At 39.1% G+C, this 22,193-nt stretch overlaps 1 protein-coding gene across 1 annotated transcript in view; it reads right to left on the bottom strand.

The window, feature by feature from the left end:
- Positions 1-22,193, bottom strand: part of LOC122801341 (mucin-19-like) — a 938,154-nt gene that overhangs the window by 298,978 nt on the left and 616,983 nt on the right. The window contains exon 33 of the mRNA XM_044070881.1: positions 13,137-13,394. Coding sequence (XP_043926816.1) covers positions 13,137-13,394 — 258 coding nt within the window. The remainder of the gene's footprint in view (positions 1-13,136; positions 13,395-22,193) is intronic.

Here is a 22,193-nt window from a genome sequence, read left to right as displayed (position 1 = left end):
AATCATTCACTCTCTTTTATTATTATCAGCCAACACCTTCACTTGTTGTTACGCTGTATACAAATACATTTTAAGAACATATTTTGGATAACTTTTCCTTCACATTCCAAATATGTAGTACATGAACTTTTCAATCTTCGACTTCGTAGCAGGTTTAGTAAAGATATCTGCAACCAGGTCCATTGTCAGGCAATATTCAATGCTTATTTTGTCATCATTAAGTGCTGACCTAACAAAATGATACTTAATGTCAACATGTTTACATCTCTGTTGGCTTACTGGATTCTTCAACAAAGTGTTTGCTCCTTGATTGTCCTCAAATATTGTTACTGGCACATACTTGCACTCTCCATCCATTCCACTCAACAGCTGCATGAGGTACAAACTCTCCTGTGTTGTCGCTGCTAATGCCATGTACTCTGCCTCACATGTAGATAAAGCCATCTTTTGTTGTTTCTTTGATTTCCGTGAAATAATAGGCCCATCTCTATTAAGGCTAAAGCAATAACCTGTTGTACTACGTCTATCGTTTTGATCTGTTGCCCAATCTGCATCACTGTATGCTACAAGCTGAAGTTTCCCTTCACTTTTCTTGTAACACAGCTCTCTGTCCAATGAACCCTTTAAGTATCTTAACACGTTTGGATAGTGTTAAATGAGATTCACTCAGTTGTGACAAATATTGTGAAAGTTTACTTACAATCCAGCTAAGATCAGGTCTCGTGCTTGTCATAACATATATCAAACTACCCACAAGCTCACAATATTTTCTTGGATCTGTAGATTCACTCTCATATTCAAAGTTTGTTTTTTGTTCAGAAGGGGTACTTCTTACTTTACAATTAGACATACCAAATTTCTCATAGGTTCATAGGTTGGTACTAGGCTATCCGCCCTAGGGCCTATACATGCCTAGCCATAACAATTCCCTGGCTATTTCTTTCCACACTATTTACTTCCCTGGACCCCTGTCTAGCAGGGCAACTGACGTGATTCCCCGGGGTGAATTTCCTTTCTCCCATTCAATCGTCAAGGTTCATTTTGAAGAGGGCCAAAGAGGCACTCTGCTTGACATGTATTATTTATTTATTTATTTATTTATATTTGTTGACCAGGAGTGTCCGACTGAACATAGGTCTATTTTCAGTGGAGGCCCGGGGAGAAAAGCTCCACAGTTAAAATAAACAGACAGTAGTCACATTGGATTACATAGCGATTAACAATTTACATAGCAATTACTTACAACATATTTACAGACGAAGAACATAGTACATCAGTAGACAACTAGAATCTTTATCTGTGAAGTACATAACAGACATTAACAAATGTTGCAATAAGAAGTTCCTGCTGTATAATAAGTACTAGGCTTATGAGCATCTGAGCTTGCTATAATCAAGGTAGTTAGTGTAGTGGAAAGAAAGGTAGTGGTTGGATGAGGTGGGTGATATTAGAGTTGGAGTTGCAAGGGGTTAGCCAGCATGTTTTTAGGTGTGCTTTTAGTAAAGTTTTGAAGTGAGTGCATGATGGTATGGAGGTAATTGTGGGTGGAGGGAGTTCCATAATTTGACTATGGTGCAAGAGAATAGTGCTTCACCAGCAGAGTTATTGGCTTTAGTGATCTGCACGTGATTTGTGATGCTGGATCTTAGTGGTCTGGTGGTGCGATAGGGTTAGAGTAGATTCTGGAGGGATGGGACATTTAGTGGATGGTTTACTAGTTTGTGGGTCAGTAAGAGTTGATACCATTGAAGGAGGTGAGGGAGTTCAAACCAGCCCAGTTCAGCAAGTGAGAGACAGTGGTGACTACGGTAGGATGCTCCCGTGGCGAATTTGGTGATTTTGTTGTAGCAGGTCTCTAGCTTGTATCGATCGTATTGCCTTAGGTTGGTATATATTGGAGAGGCATAAAGTAGGGTGGAGATAAGGTGGGAATTTGCTATTGAAATCTTTGCTGCTTTGGTGAGAAGTTGCTTATTTCTATATAACGCTCCTAGTTTTTTGTGGATTTTTTTTATGGTCATGGATATGTGAATGTCAAATTTCCACTCCTAGCAATTTGGTGTGTTCAGTTGGGTATATAGTGGTGTTGTCTTTTGCTGTGATGTTAAAGTGAGAGTTGCTTTGAGTATGTTTGGTGGGTTGGAAGATGAGCAGTTTAGTTTTGTTTGGGTTGAGTATTAATTGGGCATCGGATAACCAAGTTTCATCAGAGGAAAAGGCTTCCTGTGTGACATTTTGCAGTTTGGTTAGGGACTGGGCTGAGCAGATGATGGTTGAGTCTTCTGCGTATTGTATGAGTGTGTCATGTTTGGTGGCAGAGGCTAGATTATTGGTGAAAATAGAGAAGAGTAGAGGTCCAAGGATGGATCCTTGGGGAACCCCTACGGAGACAGGTAGTTGGGGAGATATGTCATTCTGCCATATAACAGATTGTTGGCAGACGGACAGGTAACTCTGAAACCAGTTGGTGACTGATTGTGAGAAGGACAGGTTATTGAGAACAGAGATAAGCTGTTTGTGTGGGACCATGTCAAATGCTTTAGATAGGTCTAGGAAAGTAGCAGAGGAGAGATAGCCATTGTTTTTATGCTGAAGGATAGTGTTAGTAAAGGAGAGTAAGGCAGTGGTGGTGCTATGGTTTGGTCGGAAACCATGCTGAGTATTGGAAAGGAGGTTGTTAGTAAGGAGGTAGTCTGAGACCTGAGAGTGTATGCATCTCTCTAGTATTTTGGAGAGTGGAGAGAGAATAGCTATGGGGCAGTAACTGGTTAGTTCTGTGGAGGGTCCGCCTTTCTGGAGGGGAATTATATGTGATACTTTCCAAAGTGTGGGAACGTAACTTTCTGACAGAGATCGGTTAATCAAGATGGATACTGGGTAGGCCAGAGCATGAGCTGCGATTTGTAGGTATTCACTTGGGAGGTTGTCTGCTGCTAATTTGGTGGGCTTAAGTTTAGTTAAGAGTTTTTTTATGTTGGAGGTAGGTACAGGAGTAAAACAGAAGGCAGTGGGGAGATTACTAGTTGAAGGTGTGGGTTGGAGGGGAGGGGGGGTTTGTGTTGTTTAGCTATTGATAGTATGGTTTGTGTGAAGTGTGTGTTGAATGAGGTAGCAATATTTTCTGTGGAGTGACGGTTGTTAGGAGGAGGGGTACTGACTTTACCTGGGTGGAGGATGGAGTTTATGGAGGACCAGAATTGTTTGGGGCTGTGTTGGGAGGAGTCTAGGACAGACTGGTAGTATTGGAATTTGTCCTGTTTTATTAGCTTTTTGACTCTATTGTGTAGTTCTAGGAATTTCTGTCTAGTTGAGGGGCAATCTATTCCAGAGTCTGGGGAGTCTCTGAGTCAGGAACCTATCCCTCCAGCATGTTTTGTTTATTGTGATGATAAGGTTTAGATCCTTGGAGTGTGTGGCTCTGAGAGATTGGGATTTCTTTAAGTGTAACCTGTCCAACAGCTCTGGGTTTGACATGGCCTTGTATGTTAAGCAGAGATCGCCTCTGAGTATACGATATGCGACAGAGTATAGCTAGAGTTTTTTAAGGTGGTCAGCGTAGGGCATCTGCTTTAGGCCTGTGATTCTTTTAGTGAGGTATTTCTGTGGCCTTTCCAGTTGTTGCAGATGTCTTGAGAGGTGCATTCCAAACGGGGTGTTGTATTCTATAATGGGTCCAATGAGGGATGAGTAAAGTGGGACAATGACCTCCTTTTTTCTGGATAAAAAACCCTTAGTGATGAGGTGTGCCACATAGAAGGATTTCCTAACTGTTGTGGCAATGTGGTTATCAAAGGTGAGACCACTGTCACAAGTATTTTTGTGATGTACCTCTTTTGGTTCATCTTACCTTCACCACTATTCTGGGTAAAGTCAATGCATAGAAAATGTCTTGGCTTTCCCAGATCTTTCATTTTAAATTTAGCTTTGAGCATTTCTTTTACATTGCTTAGTGATTCATTGTCACTAGCTGCTATAATGAGATCATCAACCCATATAATCAGGACTGTTTTCTCATTTTTAGCCCATCTAGTGTATACACAATGGTCTGTGGGGTTTTGGATAAAACTATTTTCACAAAGATAATCGTACAACATTTTGTTCCAGTTACGGAATCTGTACAATGACTTATTCAGTTTACAAACCAATTTTTCATCATTATTTGATTTCTTTTCAAAACCTTCAGGTTGCTCCATATACACCTCACAGTCAATAGGATCATGTAAATAGGCCGTTTGTACATCCATCTGGTGCAATTCTAATTCGTACTGAGCTGCCATCTGCATTAGACTTTGCATGGATGTCATACTTGCAGGTGGTGCAAATGTTTCATTATAGTCTATACCAGCGACTTGACTGTAGCCTTTAGCTACATATCTAGCATTGTAAGTTTCAGTATTATCTGAATTGTCTTTTACAGTGAAAACACATCTAACCCCCCCCCCACACACACACACACTGCATTTTTATCTTCTGGCAGTATGGTGAGTGTGAATGTGTTGTTTTCCTTTAAAGACTTAAGTTCCTCCTTCATAGCTTTGACCCACTTCTCTGAGTTAGACAAAGTCATGGCCTCTTTAAAGCTCTGCGGTGTGTTGCATATTAGTCTGTAACCATAGTCAACATTAACTGTCACATAATCATTGTTTTTAACTTTACACACATAGTCCTTCAAGTATGCAGGTGGTTTTCTCTCTCTTTTAGAGTAGTGTGCATCCTGCCTTTCCTCTTCTTGCCTTATTTTTGTGTCTTCATCATTTATTATAGATTCAGTGCGATTCGCTTGTATTTCTTTTGTGATTTGACTGTCAACGTTTGACTCTGACTTAGCATGCACACTTCTTCTGGTATTAAGATCTTCATCCATCACTTCTGGGTCTGTCTGAATCTGGCATTCAACTACATTGTTAGTAATGAATTTGACTAACCTGTGTCTAATGACCTTTCTTGTGTCAGGATAATAGACCAGATATGATGGGCTGATTTTATCATATCCGACAAAAATCCCCTTATCACATCTTGGGTCTAATTTCTTTTTATCTTGTCTGTATGTCATAAACTCTTAGGTCTCTGTTATCAGTGGGAGTGACCTGCCTCAGTGGGCTTCTGTCTTTTTGAGGTGTTACCTCGTTGAACTGTAGTTTTTCAGGCCAATTAGTCAACTGAGAAACTCCACACTCTTTCCTCTCTTAATTTTTAGAGACCTTTCTGAAACCTTTTTGTCTGTATTGGCTGTTTTTGAAGCTAGTTTCCAAGATTTGAAAGCATGAGAGAAGGAGCGGAGCCACTTTTGAGATTTTAAGTATTTTTTCTCTGTTATTTGCTAATTTTTTTTGCTTTTTTTTAGTTTGCTTATAAGCTTTTTTCGTTTACTTGGCTTTTTAATGCACTTTTCTGTTTAGAGATGTACCAAAAGCTTATTACTGATATTACTTGTTGCACTTAATTTTAAACTGTTTTTTTAAATAAAAAAAAATATTTAAAACTGTGACCTTTCTGTAAAAACAAAAGCTTTTAAGTCTGTTATAACTTGATATTACTTAGAACCCTGCCATTGTTGTGCTAACAAAATAAAAAAAAAATGAAAAATCTGGGTCTCTGTGTTTATCAGTAAAAAGTTCTTATCAGTTTGCTGTTCCTGAACTGTCAGAAGGAGTGAGGACATTTTGCTGCTTGGGGCTGGGAAGGTCTCTGTGTTTTTACTGTGAGTGACACACTTTGAGCAGTTTCCCCTCCCCCCGGAGGAGTACTTTGTTTGGAACCGTAGTAGGGCTTGCCACTAGTCATAGTCATAACTCAAACTCTTTCATCTCTGAAAAAAGAGAAGGGAGCCGCTTTTACTGAGCGCCTTTTTGGCTTTTGTTATTTTTCTCTTTTTATTTCCAAGTAGTCTGCCTGGCGCTGAGAGATTTCAAGTATACTTTGAGATTTTAAGTGATTTTTTTGTTTATTTGCTAAGTTTTTCCTTGCTCTGGCTTCTAGCTTGCCTGTTTTTTAATTTTAGCTGTTTTTTTTCTGTATTAAATCAAAAATTTAGAGCACAACCAAAAGCTGTTTGGTTTTATTTGGGTCATTTTACTAATTTATAATCCTTTTTTCTTAAACTTCTCTATTTTCTATCTCTGTAAAAAAACTCAAAAAAATTCTTGCTTTGCACACTTATAACTTCTGTAAAACAACCTCTTAGTTCTCTGCTGTTCAAAGTTTTTTTGACTTTTTTTCCTAATTTTTCTTTTTGCTTGGGCTGAAGGAACTGTTTGGCTGTTTGTCAGTGGGAGTGACTAACATTGAGCAACTTCCATCCCCCGGAGAGAGGTACTGTGACTCTCTTAAGCAGTTTTTGAGTGATCCTAGAGGTCATTTTTCTGACCTCTCATTTTAGGTTACTGGAGGACTACTGTAGTCTTTGGCCCTTTTGGGTTCCTTTCCATGTGGTTCATTTGTATACGAGGAGTGGTTTAGGCAGTGACTTGTGGTTTGTACTGTGTCTTGGGTCTGTTGCACACTTATCCAAGCGCACTAAAGCAGCCTTTAAACTAGGAGTTGATTTAGCTGGAGACTAGCAATTTTCCTACAAGCAACTACCTTCCTCGAACTACTATTCGGCTACTAATCATATTCATCTCAAATTTAAAAGATTCTATACTCCTTGACTGATCAAGACTCTAATCAGTATCCTATAGATAAAAGATCATCTCCTGCAAGACTTCTTAGACTATTCTCTATCACTTGCGATAGACTTGCTTTGTAGTACCTTGATAAGGCTTGACACCCACTTTTGGTCACCCAACTCTCATTTTTTTTTTTTGTTTTATTCTATTCATTTGTAAAAGTTTTTTCTTTTAAAGTTTCCTCTCATGCTGGCTCATGTCGAGGGATCAGTTGAGGTGTCAATCCTGCCTAGCTGGTGAACCTACCCTATTCTTACACCCCTGAATTTACTCATGTACAAGCACAACCTTGCAGCTTCACAAAAACACAAACAAATGCGGCTGACAACTCATCGCCAAACTGGAGGCTGAGCAGGGAGGACTAGGACTTACCACACACTATAGGAGCCTACATCACCATTACCACACCCAACCTCAAATCACACACACATTACACAACCTCAAATCATACACATAAACAGAAAAATCTATACAAACAGCAGCAGCCAAAAAACAGCAGAACAAACCACCACCACAAAACCACCCAACAACACCCACTTAGAACACAACACAGACAAGTGTCAAACCAGTCCACAGTGTTAGCCACAGCACAGCCCTTAATAACAACACATGCCAGACACATGACTCCATTGGGTGACACATTGTGACACCTGACCTCCCGCCACCAGAAAGGAGAGGGTCAGGAAGCTGCCTTGCCCGTCGGGCGCACCATGAATCAAGCACATAAAAGCACCAGGTCTCTCACAACAGCAGGTAAATGATTCAGTCATTGTCCGCGCTGGTGTGTAAACCTGAGGCAGACCCCTCCTCGGACTACATGAAAAAGAGAGACAGAGAGGAGCTCTCTGATTAGCTCAGACAGGTATGACCCTGACCTGAGCGCTCAAATTCACACAAAAAGGAAAAAAAATGGTAATGCTGCTCAATGCCAGAATGCTAAAAAAATGCGCAAATTTAAATGAGCAAATTCTCAGTATGGAGAATGAGAATGTCTGTGCTCTGTCAGAAAACCTGGTTGTGACAAAAGGAGCACCCCGGCGCTATGAGGTTTTACCTCATATCATCATATCATGCCCCAAAATCTGGATGTATTACTAATAAGGAGGGAGTATCCATATTCATCAACCACACGACACCCACAAGACTGGTGGCAACGCACGGCAACGATGCATCCATCCAGGTGCAATTAACCATTAACAAGAGGCAAGACTGCACTGCAAATAGCATGTTAGGCCACCTCACTCTCAAAACCTCCCATGGCACATGGCCTTCCTGAAACTAGAGGGGATAAATGATCACCCAACACCACCATACTAGGTGACTTCAATTACCCTAATATAGACTGTGTACCCTCACTAGTGAGACTCATAATCAACCAATCCTCGCTGAGGTCCTCCCCCCACCCCATAAAAAAACAAAAAAGACTAACTAAAAGAACTTCTCAAACTTCGACTCACTTCTTCTAAAAGAGGTCTGTGTGGTCCAGGCGCGGCCCCCGAACAAGGAAAACAGTACTTGACATCACTTTACAAATGCCTTCTACAGGACAGCATGGATAGGACTGTATGGATAAGGTAATCAAGCAAAACACTCTTCTTTGTACAAAAGCAAGCGTCAGTCTGGTGGACCCCAGCCATAACAAATCCCACAACAAAAGGAGTATTTGCCACTGGGTTGACAGGGGTTACAGCAACAAACCCTCCCCCCCCTCCCCAAGAGGAGAGATATCATACCAAACGTATTGCAGCCCAAACATCTCCAGCTCCCCAAGTGAGAACTGCTCTCCACAGCATCCATGATTGGATCAAAAGGGGGACTGCTCCATGAACTCAATGAGGAATGAACTCAACAGCTAGGACAGCTGTTTAATCAACAGCCCACCTTCTCAATACTGCCCCCTAGTATTATCCAGGGAGTGGTGCGCATCGCAACTGTACCCACAAAACAAAGGCGTGCTCACATACCCCATTGGAAATTACCGCTAAAGAAGCCTTATTGCCAAAGCTGCAAGGATTGAGATAATGGACCTCATAAATAAAAACATAGGGAATTTTGGTAGACTTTGATCATCATTGAAAAACATCACAAGATGGGTTGCAAACTGGCTGACAACAGAACCCACAGGACAGTAGCCACAGGCGCCATGTCAGCTGCTGCTGCTGTCACCGAACTCAAAGCCTGTCTGAGTGGTGTCCAGTCCTTCAGAGGCTCTTGCCTCAGCATCTACTTTTCTTTTCGGTACAAGCAAACACAGGAGGGTTATGGCTGACAAAGTTTGCAGATGACGCTGCAAACTGGGCGCCATAGTGAAAACACATCTGGCACAGATATCCTTCCAGAAGGTCTCACACAGGGTTGCCCCTGCCTAACATACAAGGCCATGTAAACCCAGATTGAATGAATAGCTGCTTCAAAAAAAATCTAGATCCATCAGGGATATTCACATCATAGAAAGACTTCCCAACCAAAGAACAAAATCCTGTACATGTGAGGCGAGAGCTGGCGGCCTTTGTTCAGTGGCCTTGTTCAATGGATGGATGGAGATCTTGAGATATACCGTAGGATTACCCTCAGTGTCACTGTCACGACAGAGGCACAAAATAATGGGTATATAGGTATATACTAAAGGGGTGGCCTAGCTAACACAAAACGATGGGCTAGGCTTGTAAATGCCCTCGGGCAGATAGCCTAGTATGAACCTATGAACCTATGAACCTATGTATAGCACACTGATCCAAATTCACTCATCCTTGAAAGATCAGGTTTCTTTCCTGTTCACATGAAGAATGGGGTCTGCTCCATACTCTTGTTGTAACATCTGTTGCAAATAAAAGCAACAGCCATTACTGCATATGTCCAGAACTCTTTAGGTAAGTCACTCCGGTTTCTTTCTGCTGTCCCATTCTGATGGGGTGAGTAAGGTGCTGATGTTTCATGTCTTATTACATTTTTACTCAACAGTGACTGAACGCGTTTTTTGACATGAACTCAGTGCCATTATCTGATCTGATACACTTTACCTTCCCATAAGGGGCTGAATCTGCAATAAACTTTTCAGTCGCCTTGACTGTATCACTCTTGGCTTTCAGAAAGTAAACAAATATTACACCCAAGTAGTCATCAGTAAATGCTAAAGTGTACTTAAAGCCATCTTTTCCTACTGGCTCAGTTGGGCCTGCCAAATCAGTATGGACTAGTTCAAACACAACTTTTGCTCTTGCATCTGGTTCCGTTTCTGTTCTGTACAAATTTCCCTTATGTACAGGTTTCACAATCTAGGTTAGGTCTCTCAACTTTACCTTTAATGTTCATTCCTTTTACCACTTTTTCTAGTTTTGACACATCTTCAAAATTACAGTGATCAAGCATTTTATGCCATGCTTGAAAGTCATGACAGCTCTGAGATGCATCATAACGTATCTCACTATCGTTTTCTTCATCATATGTTTCTAAATAATAGAGTCTATCACACTCAGTTATGTCAAACCTGGTGCCGTTTTTATAGATGAGTTGGTCCCAGGCTTGTTTAAAGTTGATCGAGGCCCCTTTGGACGTTGCTGCCTTAACAGAAAAAATGCTTCGTGGATACATCAGGATATACAGCGCCCGAGTCATAATCACCTTTTCTTTGTGTCCCTCTGTGTTTAGCAGCCATACCTCCACATTATCTCTCCTCTGTGCGACCTCACATGTTCTAGTCCCATCAGATAATTCCACAATGTGTTCCTCCGGTTGGAAAGTTGCATCAAAGTGTTTAAACTTTTTCAGGTCATTAATTATGTGTGACATGGCTCCAGTGTCCACCATTAATCCCTTCTGTTTTAATTCATGAATCTGATGCTCATTTATTCTGAAGACAAAAGTGTGATCATCCGTGTCAGTTGCTTGTTTCACATTATCTTTTTTCTTTTATCTACAGTTACTTTCCCTCTGGCTAGAGTTTTTACACAAATTACACCAGTGTCTCTGGCCTTTATATTCTCTCCAGCGTTCTAGTGCCTTGTGTCCCTTTTGGCCACAGCTATAGCATATAATCTCTGCTTTTACTCTTTCCCCAAGGCCACTCACTTTCATCACATTATCATTACTTACGTTGGCATTCAATTTTTCTGTATGTTCATAGCTTCTCAACCTTGTTTTCAACTCACCAAAGCTCAGCTTATCATCATCTTGCGTGATGTGGATTGCAAATGGTTTAAAAGTTTCAGACAACCCTTTCAGAATAATTGCAATTAATAATCCATCACTGAGCTTTTCCCCAGCATTTCTAAATGCCGTAATGGCTGTTTCAACCCTAATAATATAGTCTGTGACACTTTCACTGGTGGCCTTCTGGAGGCTTGTTAATGTATAGGCTAATTACCCATGGTTTCCCTTTCCCGGCATAATGGCCTCTCAGGATCTGAAGCGCTTCTCTACCATCGTCTGCGGCTTCTCTCATGATGAGGGACAAACTTTTTTCATCTAAGAATTGTATTAGTTCTGCATATGCCTCATTTATCTCATCGTTACCTTCCTCCTCACTCTCGTCATCCTCTGCATCCTGCTGCACAATTTGCAAAATGATGTCTTTCAGCCCTAACAAAAGCAGGCATCCCATGAACTTTGTCTCCCTCAACTAGTAATTATTTTCATCTCCGTCAAAACATAGTCTCTGCCATCGACTTCCTGCTTCCCTCCTGGGCCCATAACCTGCTGGTGGTATCATCTTAAGGGTAAGAAATTCGGGTTAGACATATATTTACAGAGAAATATAAACACACGTGAAGGCAATCAATCTGGTTAAAAATGGAAGAGGGGAACAATCCTTGCTTCCTCCTTTATTATAAAGCACACGGTCATGTGACTTCTCCACACCAACGACGTCAGCGTATGAGCACACATACGATCATTCACTCTCTTTATTATTATCAGCCAGCAGGTATTTAAAGAACTAAACTGACAGAAATTACCGACTGCTGTGCATGCACACGACTAAAAATTTAATTAAAAATAAGTCAAAGAACTTCTATGAACACTTCAACTGACCCCGTTTTCTTATTGCCATGATTTTTATTACTGCACTTTGAGACAAAACAACTTGTTAGTGAAACGTTTCTACTTTTGCTATGGGGGAAAACTTGGGAATGGATAGAACTAAAACAAGGATCTTTGGGGACTCATCATATGTCCAGAATAATGCAACAACTATATGAATACGTTAAAGTTAATTGATTAAAGATCTCAAAATACTACCTCAGATGGATGGATGATTGCAACATTATAACCAATATACATATACTTTATATATATATAAAGATGTAGATATATATATATATATATATATATATATATATATATATATATATATATATATATATATATATATATATATGGGGTCAGGATGTTTGCTCGAATGAGCAAACGTCCGAAACCCAGCTGGGCATACTTATGCGAAAGTGCTTTTCACAGAAGAAGCACTTTCAGTATGCCTGTTGCCGGGGCTGTACTATGGTGCAGGAAAGGGAAAATTCCCTTTTCCCACTGTAGTGCGGTCTCAGAGGGAAAATATTAAAGTACGGGGGTGTGGGGGGCACAGCTAAAATGTTAATGTAGTATTTTTTGGTTTTGTAACATGCTTTAATGAAAGCACTTTTTCTATAAAAGGGCTTTTGTTAAAGTGTGTTCGGTTGTTATGGATTTGGATGTTTGCTTATTCGAGCAAACGTCCTAGATAGATATATATATATATATATATATATATATATATAGAGAGAGAGAGAGAGAGAGAGTATTTTTACATTTTTTGACTAATTGCAGACAATTATTTCAATAAATTGGCAGCATTAGCATTCCCCTTGAGTCTGGTTTTACTAAATAAAATAAGTCCTGGAAGTTAGCTGGTAATGTTGCATAAGTAATTATCATATAATAAACATTCCCTTAATTTTCTTGGCAGTCATTTTAGAAAAAAATATGACTTTTTTACCATGAATAACACAATGCTGTCAAGCAACAAGCCAGAATAAATGGTTAGCATTTTTGTTTCAGAATATTTCATCCATTATTAAACATAAAGTGCAACTAGACTACAGTAAAGATACAATAGTTTTAGATTAGGTCAACTCCCACATTTTAAAACAACATGAAAACTAATACAATGTAGTTCATAATTCACTTGGTTCATGAATTTAGAATTATACCAACTAAGAACAAAACAGTTTAGGAAGATTATGATTTCCTGTTTAATTCACTTATTGGGTATACTGCATCAGTCACTATTACAAGTGACACCTGTCATCGTTTATCATTCTCACATAGAGTTGCAAATTTTTAATAAATGTTAATGCAAACCTGATTTGTTAACTGAAAAATCACAGAAATAGGCATGAAAGCAGGGTTTCATTACTATAACATTTAGTATGCCTGTTAGATACTATGTGTTTTACTTTTATTTTATTCTTACTTACTCTTAGAATCAAATCTTACTTGTAAATATGGATAAAGTGGCTGGATTTCCCAGTGTTACATTGTCTGCAGCTACAGGTGTGATAGTAATGGTGTAGGTACTGCCAGGGTTCAGTCCCAACAAGCTGACATAAGGAGTGGTGACTGTCAGAGATGATGGTGGAGGCCCTGTAACCTGTATTCTGTAGGAAATCTGATTACCAGGAGGTGTTCCCCATGATACAAATACAGATGTAGTCGTGGCATTGACAACAGATGGTTGGGTTACATCACCAGGTGCTGCAATAGAAAGCATTAAGTTAAACAACAAACTAATCCCTAGTGGTCTCTGTTACTTCTTCTGTCTAAATGTCTGATAAAACATAAAATGCACATAGGCTTGTTTTTCTTGCTTGCTTGCCTATGGCTTGCACTGATGCATTCATTTGAATATGCTTGAATTTACACTAGTTATCTTTGAGACTATACAATACTGTACATAATATGAGGCATAGCAGATTTGTATTTTAGATACTGTAATTGTAAAAATACCTTCTGTATTAATTCAGAGCAGACAGTTTTGGGAAGAAGTTAGTCTTTTACTATAAAAACATCTCAGTTTCACTCTATGACTCACTCAACACTTACCTACTGGCAAACAGAGGAAAAATGTTGCTCTGGAGTACCTATTAAATTTCATTCTATAAACAATGAAAAAACTCCAAAAAACAAAACAAACTGGTAAAAACAGAAATAACAAGCAGACTGTAAGTAAACCAAACTGTTTAATTGTGAGTGCTTTCGTCAAAGCCAATGCTCCAACACATAGGTTTCAGTTTGCAGTTTTACAGCAAGTAGAACATGGTATGAGGGGCGGCCCATGGTAATTGAAACTTAAAGAATGTGAGCTGATGTGGCAAATTCGCACATCTGCTCATATACCACCAGGCCTAAATTAATATGCATCAATTAGATGCATCTTAAAGCTTAAAGCGCTTGCGAGATGAGACATCTGTTTTCTGATTTTTAGATTTTAGTCCCAAATAATTATAACAGTTGTCTGCTTAGTGCTTGGTTATAACAACACATATGTGTAGGAGAATTTCTGTTATTTATTTATATGCTGCACTTTTACTTTTTTATATGCAAGGATGAGTTGACCATGAGCTTATTTGGTAGTGTTTGGTGATATGATTTGGCTTGGATGTAATAACTTTACTTTCATGAAATAATATTTGTGTGCATTATTCAATCAACTTTTTGCAATAAGTATCCACAACAAACTTTTTGACACTGTTTACATATTTTTATATATATATAAATTTTAGAAATATGGATTATTAAATAGTGAATTATTTTACATATATATATATATATATATATATATATATATATATATATATATATATATATGGTTCCCTATCAGAAGCCTGAAACACTATAAGCTTGAAAATCAAAATCCTGAAACCAAAAGCCTGAAAATTCAAAATCCCGAAAACCCAAAATCCTGAAACTCAAAATCCTGAAAACACAAATAATGCTAATATGTCACTATAAAGACACTAATATCTACCAACTGACCTTGACCCTAACCTAACCCTAAGGTCCGTCAATATCACACTCATCTGACCCGCCTAACCCTAACTCACTTAAACCGCCCTAACCCCAATATTTGTCACTATTGCATACATGCCTAACCTGCGCCCTAACCCTAACTCACTTAAACCGCCCCTAACCCTAACATAAAACCAACCGCACACTCACCTGAACCCAACGCATGACCTAACACCACAGGGTTAACAATAGCAAAGCCACAATGACGTCAGTATGTCCATTTTGTGTTTTCAGGATTTTGAGTTTCAGGATTTTGGGTTTTCGGGATTTTGAATTTTCAGGCTTTTGGTTTCAGGATTTTGATTTTCAAGCTTATAGTGTTTCAGGCTTCTGATAGGGAACTATATATATATATATATATATATATATATATATATATATATATATATATATATATATATATATATATATATATATATAAATATATATACATTTGTGTGTGTGTGTGTGTTTTAGAATACCTGTATGAATAAGTTTTTAACTTAGACAGTATTAGAGGCACTGTATTAAAATGTTGATTAATTGTTTTTATTTAATGAGTATAAACCTCAATTGTTTTAATTGGATCTAATTAGTTAATGGATGCTTATATAAAAAGAGTTTATGTGTTGTCTTGAATTTGTCTGAAGAAGATGGAGCATTGGCTTTGATGAAAGCGCTCACAATTAAACGCTTTGGTTTACTTACAGTCCGCTTGCTATTTCTGTTTTTACAAATTTCATTCTATGGTAATGTTTACTCCAGAACACGTTTATAAGCACTATATAAATACATTTAGTCTCAAAATTGGAATTCATTAAACTTCTTCCCTTCACATGTTTGTTCAAACTTGTGGAATTGGTCATGTATTAAAAGGCATATAGAAATAATATGCATATGTGAATGTCATGAGTTAAACAACAAATTGGATATTATTCAAATGACATGAGCTTTCTTTCACTGTCAGCATTCTACAACAGCCTTTTGAATGAATACAGTGACACAACACATCAAATGGGGGAACAACATGAAGAAGTTGTCAGAATATATCTTAGGTTGCATGAACAATTTAAAATTATCATAAGACTACAATCACCACAACAACTACATCACCCCTATAACCCCATGCAAGGCACTGAATGCACAAATAGATTTGTGTCCCCTCCTCCTTGGATCATGCCAGTTTCCTGGGAAGAACAGCAGAATTCAGCTTGTAGTTTGTCTGTTTTCAATATTGTTGGTAAGCCCCCATATGGATAATTGCCTTAAACTGTGTGGAGCACATTATCTTAAGGAAATGAAAGACATAGATATTCATCAAAAGGAAACCCATGGGTTCATAGATTAGTACTAAGCTAAATGCCCTTGGGAGCCATTTTAAGCTTAGCCAATTATTCCTTGTGAGACTCAAACCCTGCACCTTGTGTTTGTAAGGCAAGTACCTGAACCATTATGCCACCCTCCCTATGAAATAAAACCAGCTCATTGTATCAAACCATTGTCTTTCATGTGTGAAGATGGTTTGTTGTTAGATATTTTGTGTAATATTCAAAACACAGCAGATAATGTGTGTTGGGTTAGACCAGTATACTACACGGACGCTTCTCCCATCATTAGGGCAGCCCCCAAGCTTAAATAACACTCCGCGGGATCCCAACTCATTGCCGCTGACCAGAGAAGACACTCCAAGTGCGAATGCACTAAAAAGACTTAACCACCGTGTTTGACTCTAAATCAAAACACCTAGTAGTTGCTCAAGGCAGCCCCCAAGCTTAAATAACACTCCGCGGGATCCCAACTCATTGCCGCTGACCAGAGAAGACACTCCAAGTGCGAATGCACTAAAAAGACTTAACCACCGTGTTTGACTCTAAATCAAAACACCTAGTAGTTGCTCAAGGCAGCCCCAAGCTTAAATAACACTCCGCGGGATCCCAACTCATTGCCGCTGACCAGAGAAGACACTCCAAGTGCGAATGCACTAAAAAGACTTAACCACCGTGTTTGACTCTAAATCAAAACACCTAGTAGTTGCTCAAGGTAAAGCACCGACCAGCCTAAACGTGTTTTATATCACGTACCTACTACAAAAAGAACTTACTTTATTGAAAATCATAAATACAGTATTTTTAAACCTGCTGTTAAATGCCAGTATTTTTAAACCTGCTGTTAAATACCTTTAAACCTGACGAAATCCCTGTGGTGTAAGCCCGCGAGGTTTCATTACTCCCATGTGGTATTTCCGCCTCTACGGCTGCTTAGAGGAATAGTGTTGGGTTAGACCAGTATACTACACGGACGCTTCTCCCATCATTAGGGTAGGTTGTATACCAATTCCTACCTTGCTGCATTTACCCATTTTAACGGGGAAATTGAGAATATTTGTTTGTATTTTGTCATTGTACTCATTTAGAGCTCGCTTTAAAGAGCGCGCAACTATACAGTACCTAATTATCACACTGTACTGATGTTTAATTGAGCGTTTAGACTTCTGCCTAAGCACACTGCTCAATGCGAGCGTGTAAACTTGTCGTTACTGTGATTTTGAACTGATTTTCAACTGCTGCATCTAAAATCTTGCTGTTACTAGATTTAGGTCTGAACAAGAGATAAAACTGGGCATAGTACTCTGTGTAGTGTACTATTTAAAGAGCGCGTGTTGCCTACTGAGCACGCTAAACCAAAGTTTAAACCTTGCTACATCTTTGTTTACAGCATTTCCTATATGTTGGAAGCCGCTGCTTTGCAGTATTGATTTGTACATAGATTTAGGTCTGAACAAGTGATAAAACTAGGCACCGTACTCTGTTTAGTGTACTGTTTAAAGAGCGCGTGTTGCTTCTGAGCACGCACAACCAGAGTTTAAACCTTGCTGCATTTTGTTTATAGCATTTCCTATATGCTGGAAGCCGCTGCCTTTAGTGTCTTATTGTACACGTGCTTAGCACCAGTGTTAAAATAGTCTGAAACTGGCAATTCTATGTTTATGCCTCCCTATGGCTCTTACTATAAGTAAGATTAATTTAAACTAACGTCAGTTATCTTCTTTCCTTATTTCTCTACTTTAGGCAGCCCCCAAGCTTAAATAACACTGAGCGGGATCCCAACTCATTGCCGCTGACCAGAGAAGACACTCCAAGTGCGAATGCACTAAAAAGACTTAACCACCGTGTTTGACTCTAAATCAAAACACCTAGTAGTTGCTCAAGGTAAAGCACCGACCAGCCTAAACGTGTTTTATATCACGCACCTACTACAAAAGAACTTACTTTATTGAAAAATCATAAATACAGTATTTTTAAACCTGCTGTTAAATACCAGTATTTTTAAACCTGCTGTTAAATACCTTTAAACCTGACGAAATCCCTGTGGTGTAAGCCCGCGAGGTTTCATTACTCCCATGTGGTATTTCCGCCTCACGGCTGCTTAGAGGAATAGTGTTGGGTTAGACCAGTATACTACACGGACGCTTCTCCCATCATTAGGGTAGGTTGTATACCAATTCCTACTTTGCTGCATTTACCCATTTTAACGGGGAAATTGAGAATATTTGTTTGTATTTTGTCATTGTACTCATTTAGAGCTCGCTTTAAAGAGCGCAACTATACAGTACCTAATTATCACACTGTACTGATGTTTAATTGAGCGTTTAGACTTCTGCCTAAGCACACTGCTCAATGCGAGCGTGTAAACTTGTCGTTACTGTGATTTTGAACTGATTTTCAACTGATGCATCTAAAATCTTGCTGTTACTAGATTTAGGTCTGAACAAGAGATAAAACTGGGCATAGTACTCTGTGTAGTGTACTATTTAAAGAGCGCGTGTTGCCTACTGAGCACGCTAAACCAAAGTTTAAACCTTGCTACATCTTTGTTTACAGCATTTCCTATATGTTGGAAGCCGCTGCTTTGCAGTATTGATTTGTACATAGATTTAGGTCTGAACAAGTGATAAAACTAGGCACCGTACTCTGTTTAGTGTACTGTTTAAAGAGCGCGTGTTGCTTCTGAGCACGCACAACCAGAGTTTAAACCTTGCTGCATTTTGTTTATAGCATTTCCTATATGCTGGAAGCCGCTGCCTTTAGTGTCTTATTGTACACGTGCTTAGCACCAGTGTTAAAATAGTCTGAAACTGGCAATTCTATGTTTATGCCTCCCTATGGCTCTTACTATAAGTAAGATTAATTTAAACTAACGTCAGTTATCTTCTTTCCTTATTTCTCTACTTTAGGCAGCCCCCAAGCTTAAATAACACTCCGCAGGATCCCAACTCATTGCCGCTGACCAGAGAAGACACTCCAAGTGCGAATGCACTAAAAAGACTTAACCACCGTGTTTGACTCTAAATCAAAACACCTAGTAGTTGCTCAAGGTAAAGCACCGACCAGCCTAAACGTGTTTTATATCACGTACCTACTACAAAAAGAATTTACTTTATTGAAAAATCATAAATACAGTATTTTTAAACCTGCTGTTAAATACCAGTATTTTTAAACCTGCTGTTAAATACCTTTAAACCTGACGAAATCCCTGTGGTGTAAGCCCGCGAGGTTTCATTACTCCCATGTGGTATTTCCACCTCTACGGCTGCTTAGAGGAATAGTGTTGAGTTAGACCAGTATACTACACGGACGCTTCTCCCATCATTAGGGTAGGTTGTATACCAATTCCTACCTTGCTGCATTTACCCATTTTAACGGGGAAATTGAGAATATTTGTTTGTATTTTGTCATTGTACTCATTTAGAGCTCGCTTTAAAGAGCGCGCAACTATACAGTACCTAATTATCACACTGTACTGATGTTTAATTGAGCGTTTAGACTTCTGCCTAAGCACACTGCTCAATGCGAGCGTGTAAACTTGTCGTTACTGTGATTTTGAACTGATTTTCAACTGCTGCATCTAAAATCTTGCTGTTACTAGATTTAGGTCTGAACAAGAGATAAAACTGGGCATAGTACTCTGTGTAGTGTACTATTTAAAGAGCGCGTGTTGCCTACTGAGCACGCTAAACCAAAGTTTAAACCTTGCTACATCTTTGTTTACAGCATTTCCTATATGTTGGAAGCCGCTGCTTTGCAGTATTGATTTGTACATAGATTTAGGTCTGAACAAGTGATAAAACTAGGCACCGTACTCTGTTTAGTGTACTGTTTAAAGAGCGCGTGTTGCTTCTGAGCATGCACAACCAGAGTTTAAACCTTGCTGCATTTTGTTTATAGCATTTCCTATATGCTGGAAGCCGCTGCCTTTAGTGTCTTATTGTACACATGCTTAGCACCAGTGTTAAAATAGTCTGAAACTGGCAATTCTATGTTTATGCCTCCCTATGGCTCTTACTATAAGTAAGATTAATTTAAACTAACGTCAGTTATCTTCTTTCCTTATTTCTCTACTTTAGGCAGCCCCCAAGATTAAATAACACCGGGATCCCAACTCATTGCCGCTGACCAGAGAAGACACTCCAAGTGCGAATGCACTAAAAAGACTTAACCACCGTGTTTGACTCTAAATCAAAACACCTAGTAGCTGCTCAAGGTAAAGCACCGACCAGCCTAAACGTGTTTTATATCACGCACCTACTACAAAAGAACTTACTTTATTGAAAAATCATAAATACAGTATTTTTAAACCTGCTGTTAAATACCAGTATTTTTAAACCTGCTGTTAAATACCTTTAAACCTGACGAAATCCCTGTGGTGTAAGCCCGCGAGGTTTCATTACTCCCATGTGGTATTTCTGCCTCTACGGCTGCTTAGAGGAATAGTGTTGGGTTAGACCAGTATACTACACGGACGCTTCTCCCATCATTAGGGTAGGTTGTATACCAATTCCTACCTTGCTGCATTTACCCATTTTAACGGGGAAATTGAGAATATTTGTTTGTATTTTGTCATTGTACTCATTTAGAGCTCGCTTTAAAGAGCGCGCAACTATACAGTACCTAATTATCACACTGTACTGATGTTTAATTGAGCGTTTAGACTTCTGCCTAAGCACACTGCTCAATGCGAGCGTGTAAACTTGTCGTTACTGTGATTTTGAACTGATTTTCAACTGCTGCATCTAAAATCTTGCTGTTACTAGATTTAGGTCTGAACAAGAGATAAAACTGGGCATAGTACTCTGTGTAGTGTACTATTTAAAGAGCGCGTGTTGCCTACTGAGCACGCTAAACCAAAGTTTAAACCTTGCTACATCTTTGTTTACAGCATTTCCTATATGTTGGAAGCCGCTGCTTTGCAGTATTGATTTGTACATAGATTTAGGTCTGAACAAGTGATAAAACTAGGCACCGTACTCTGTTTAGTGTACTGTTTAAAGAGCGCGTGTTGCTTCTGAGCACGCACAACCAGAGTTTAAACCTTGCTGCATTTTGTTTATAGCATTTCCTATATGCTGGAAGCCTTTAGTGTCTTATTGTACACGTGCTTAGCACCAGTGTTAAAATAGTCTGAAACTGGCAATTCTATGTTTATGCCTCCCTATGGCTCTTACTATAAGTAAGATTAATTTAAACTAACGTCAGTTATCTTCTTTCCTTATTTCTCTACTTTAGGCAGCCCCCAAGCTTAAATAACACTCCGCGGGATCCCAACTCATTGCCGCTGACCAGAGAAGACACTCCAAGTGCGAATGCACTAAAAAGACTTAACCACCGTGTTTGACTCTAAATCAAAACACCTAGTAGTTGCTCAAGGTAAAGCACCGACCAGCCTAAACGTGTTTTATATCACGTACCTACTACAAAAAGAACTTACTTTATTGAAAAATCATAAATACAGTATTTTTAAACCTGCTGTTAAATACCAGTATTTTTAAACCTGCTGTTAAATACCTTTAAACCTGACGAAATCCCTGTGGTGTAAGCCCGCGAGGTTTCATTACTCCCATGTGGTATTTCCGCCTCTACGGCTTAGAGGAATAGTGTTGGGTTAGACCAGTATACTACACGGACGCTTCTCCCATCATTAGGGTAGGTTGTATACCAATTCCTACCTTGCTGCATTTACCCATTTTAACGGGAAATTGAGAATATTTGTTTGTATTTTGTCATTGTACTCATTTAGAGCTCGCTTTAAAGAGCGCAACTATACAGTACCTAATTATCACACTGTACTGATGTTTAATTGAGCGTTTAGACTTCTGCCTAAGCACACTGCTCAATGCGAGCATGTAAACTTGTCGTTACTGTGATTTTGAACTGATTTTCAACTGCTGCATCTAAAATCTTGCTGTTACTAGATTTAGGTCTGAACAAGAGATAAAACTGGGCATAGTACTCTGTGTAGTGTACTATTTAAAGAGCGTGTTGCCTACTGAGCACGCTAAACCAAAGTTTAAACCTTGCTACATCTTTGTTTACAGCATTTCCTATATGTTGGAAGCCGCTGCTTTGCAGTATTGATTTGTACATAGATTTAGGTCTGAACAAGTGATAAAACTAGGCACCGTACTCTGTTTAGTGTACTGTTTAAAGAGCGCGTGTTGCTTCTGAGCAC

This window comes from Protopterus annectens, chromosome 4.part1, assembly GCF_019279795.1.
Source record: "Protopterus annectens isolate FY-2018-M chromosome 4.part1, PAN1.0, whole genome shotgun sequence".
Taxonomy (NCBI): domain Eukaryota; kingdom Metazoa; phylum Chordata; order Ceratodontiformes; family Protopteridae; genus Protopterus; species Protopterus annectens.
The sequence above is the reverse complement of the archived record's forward strand: the minus strand, read 5'-3'. Positions and strand labels throughout refer to the sequence as shown.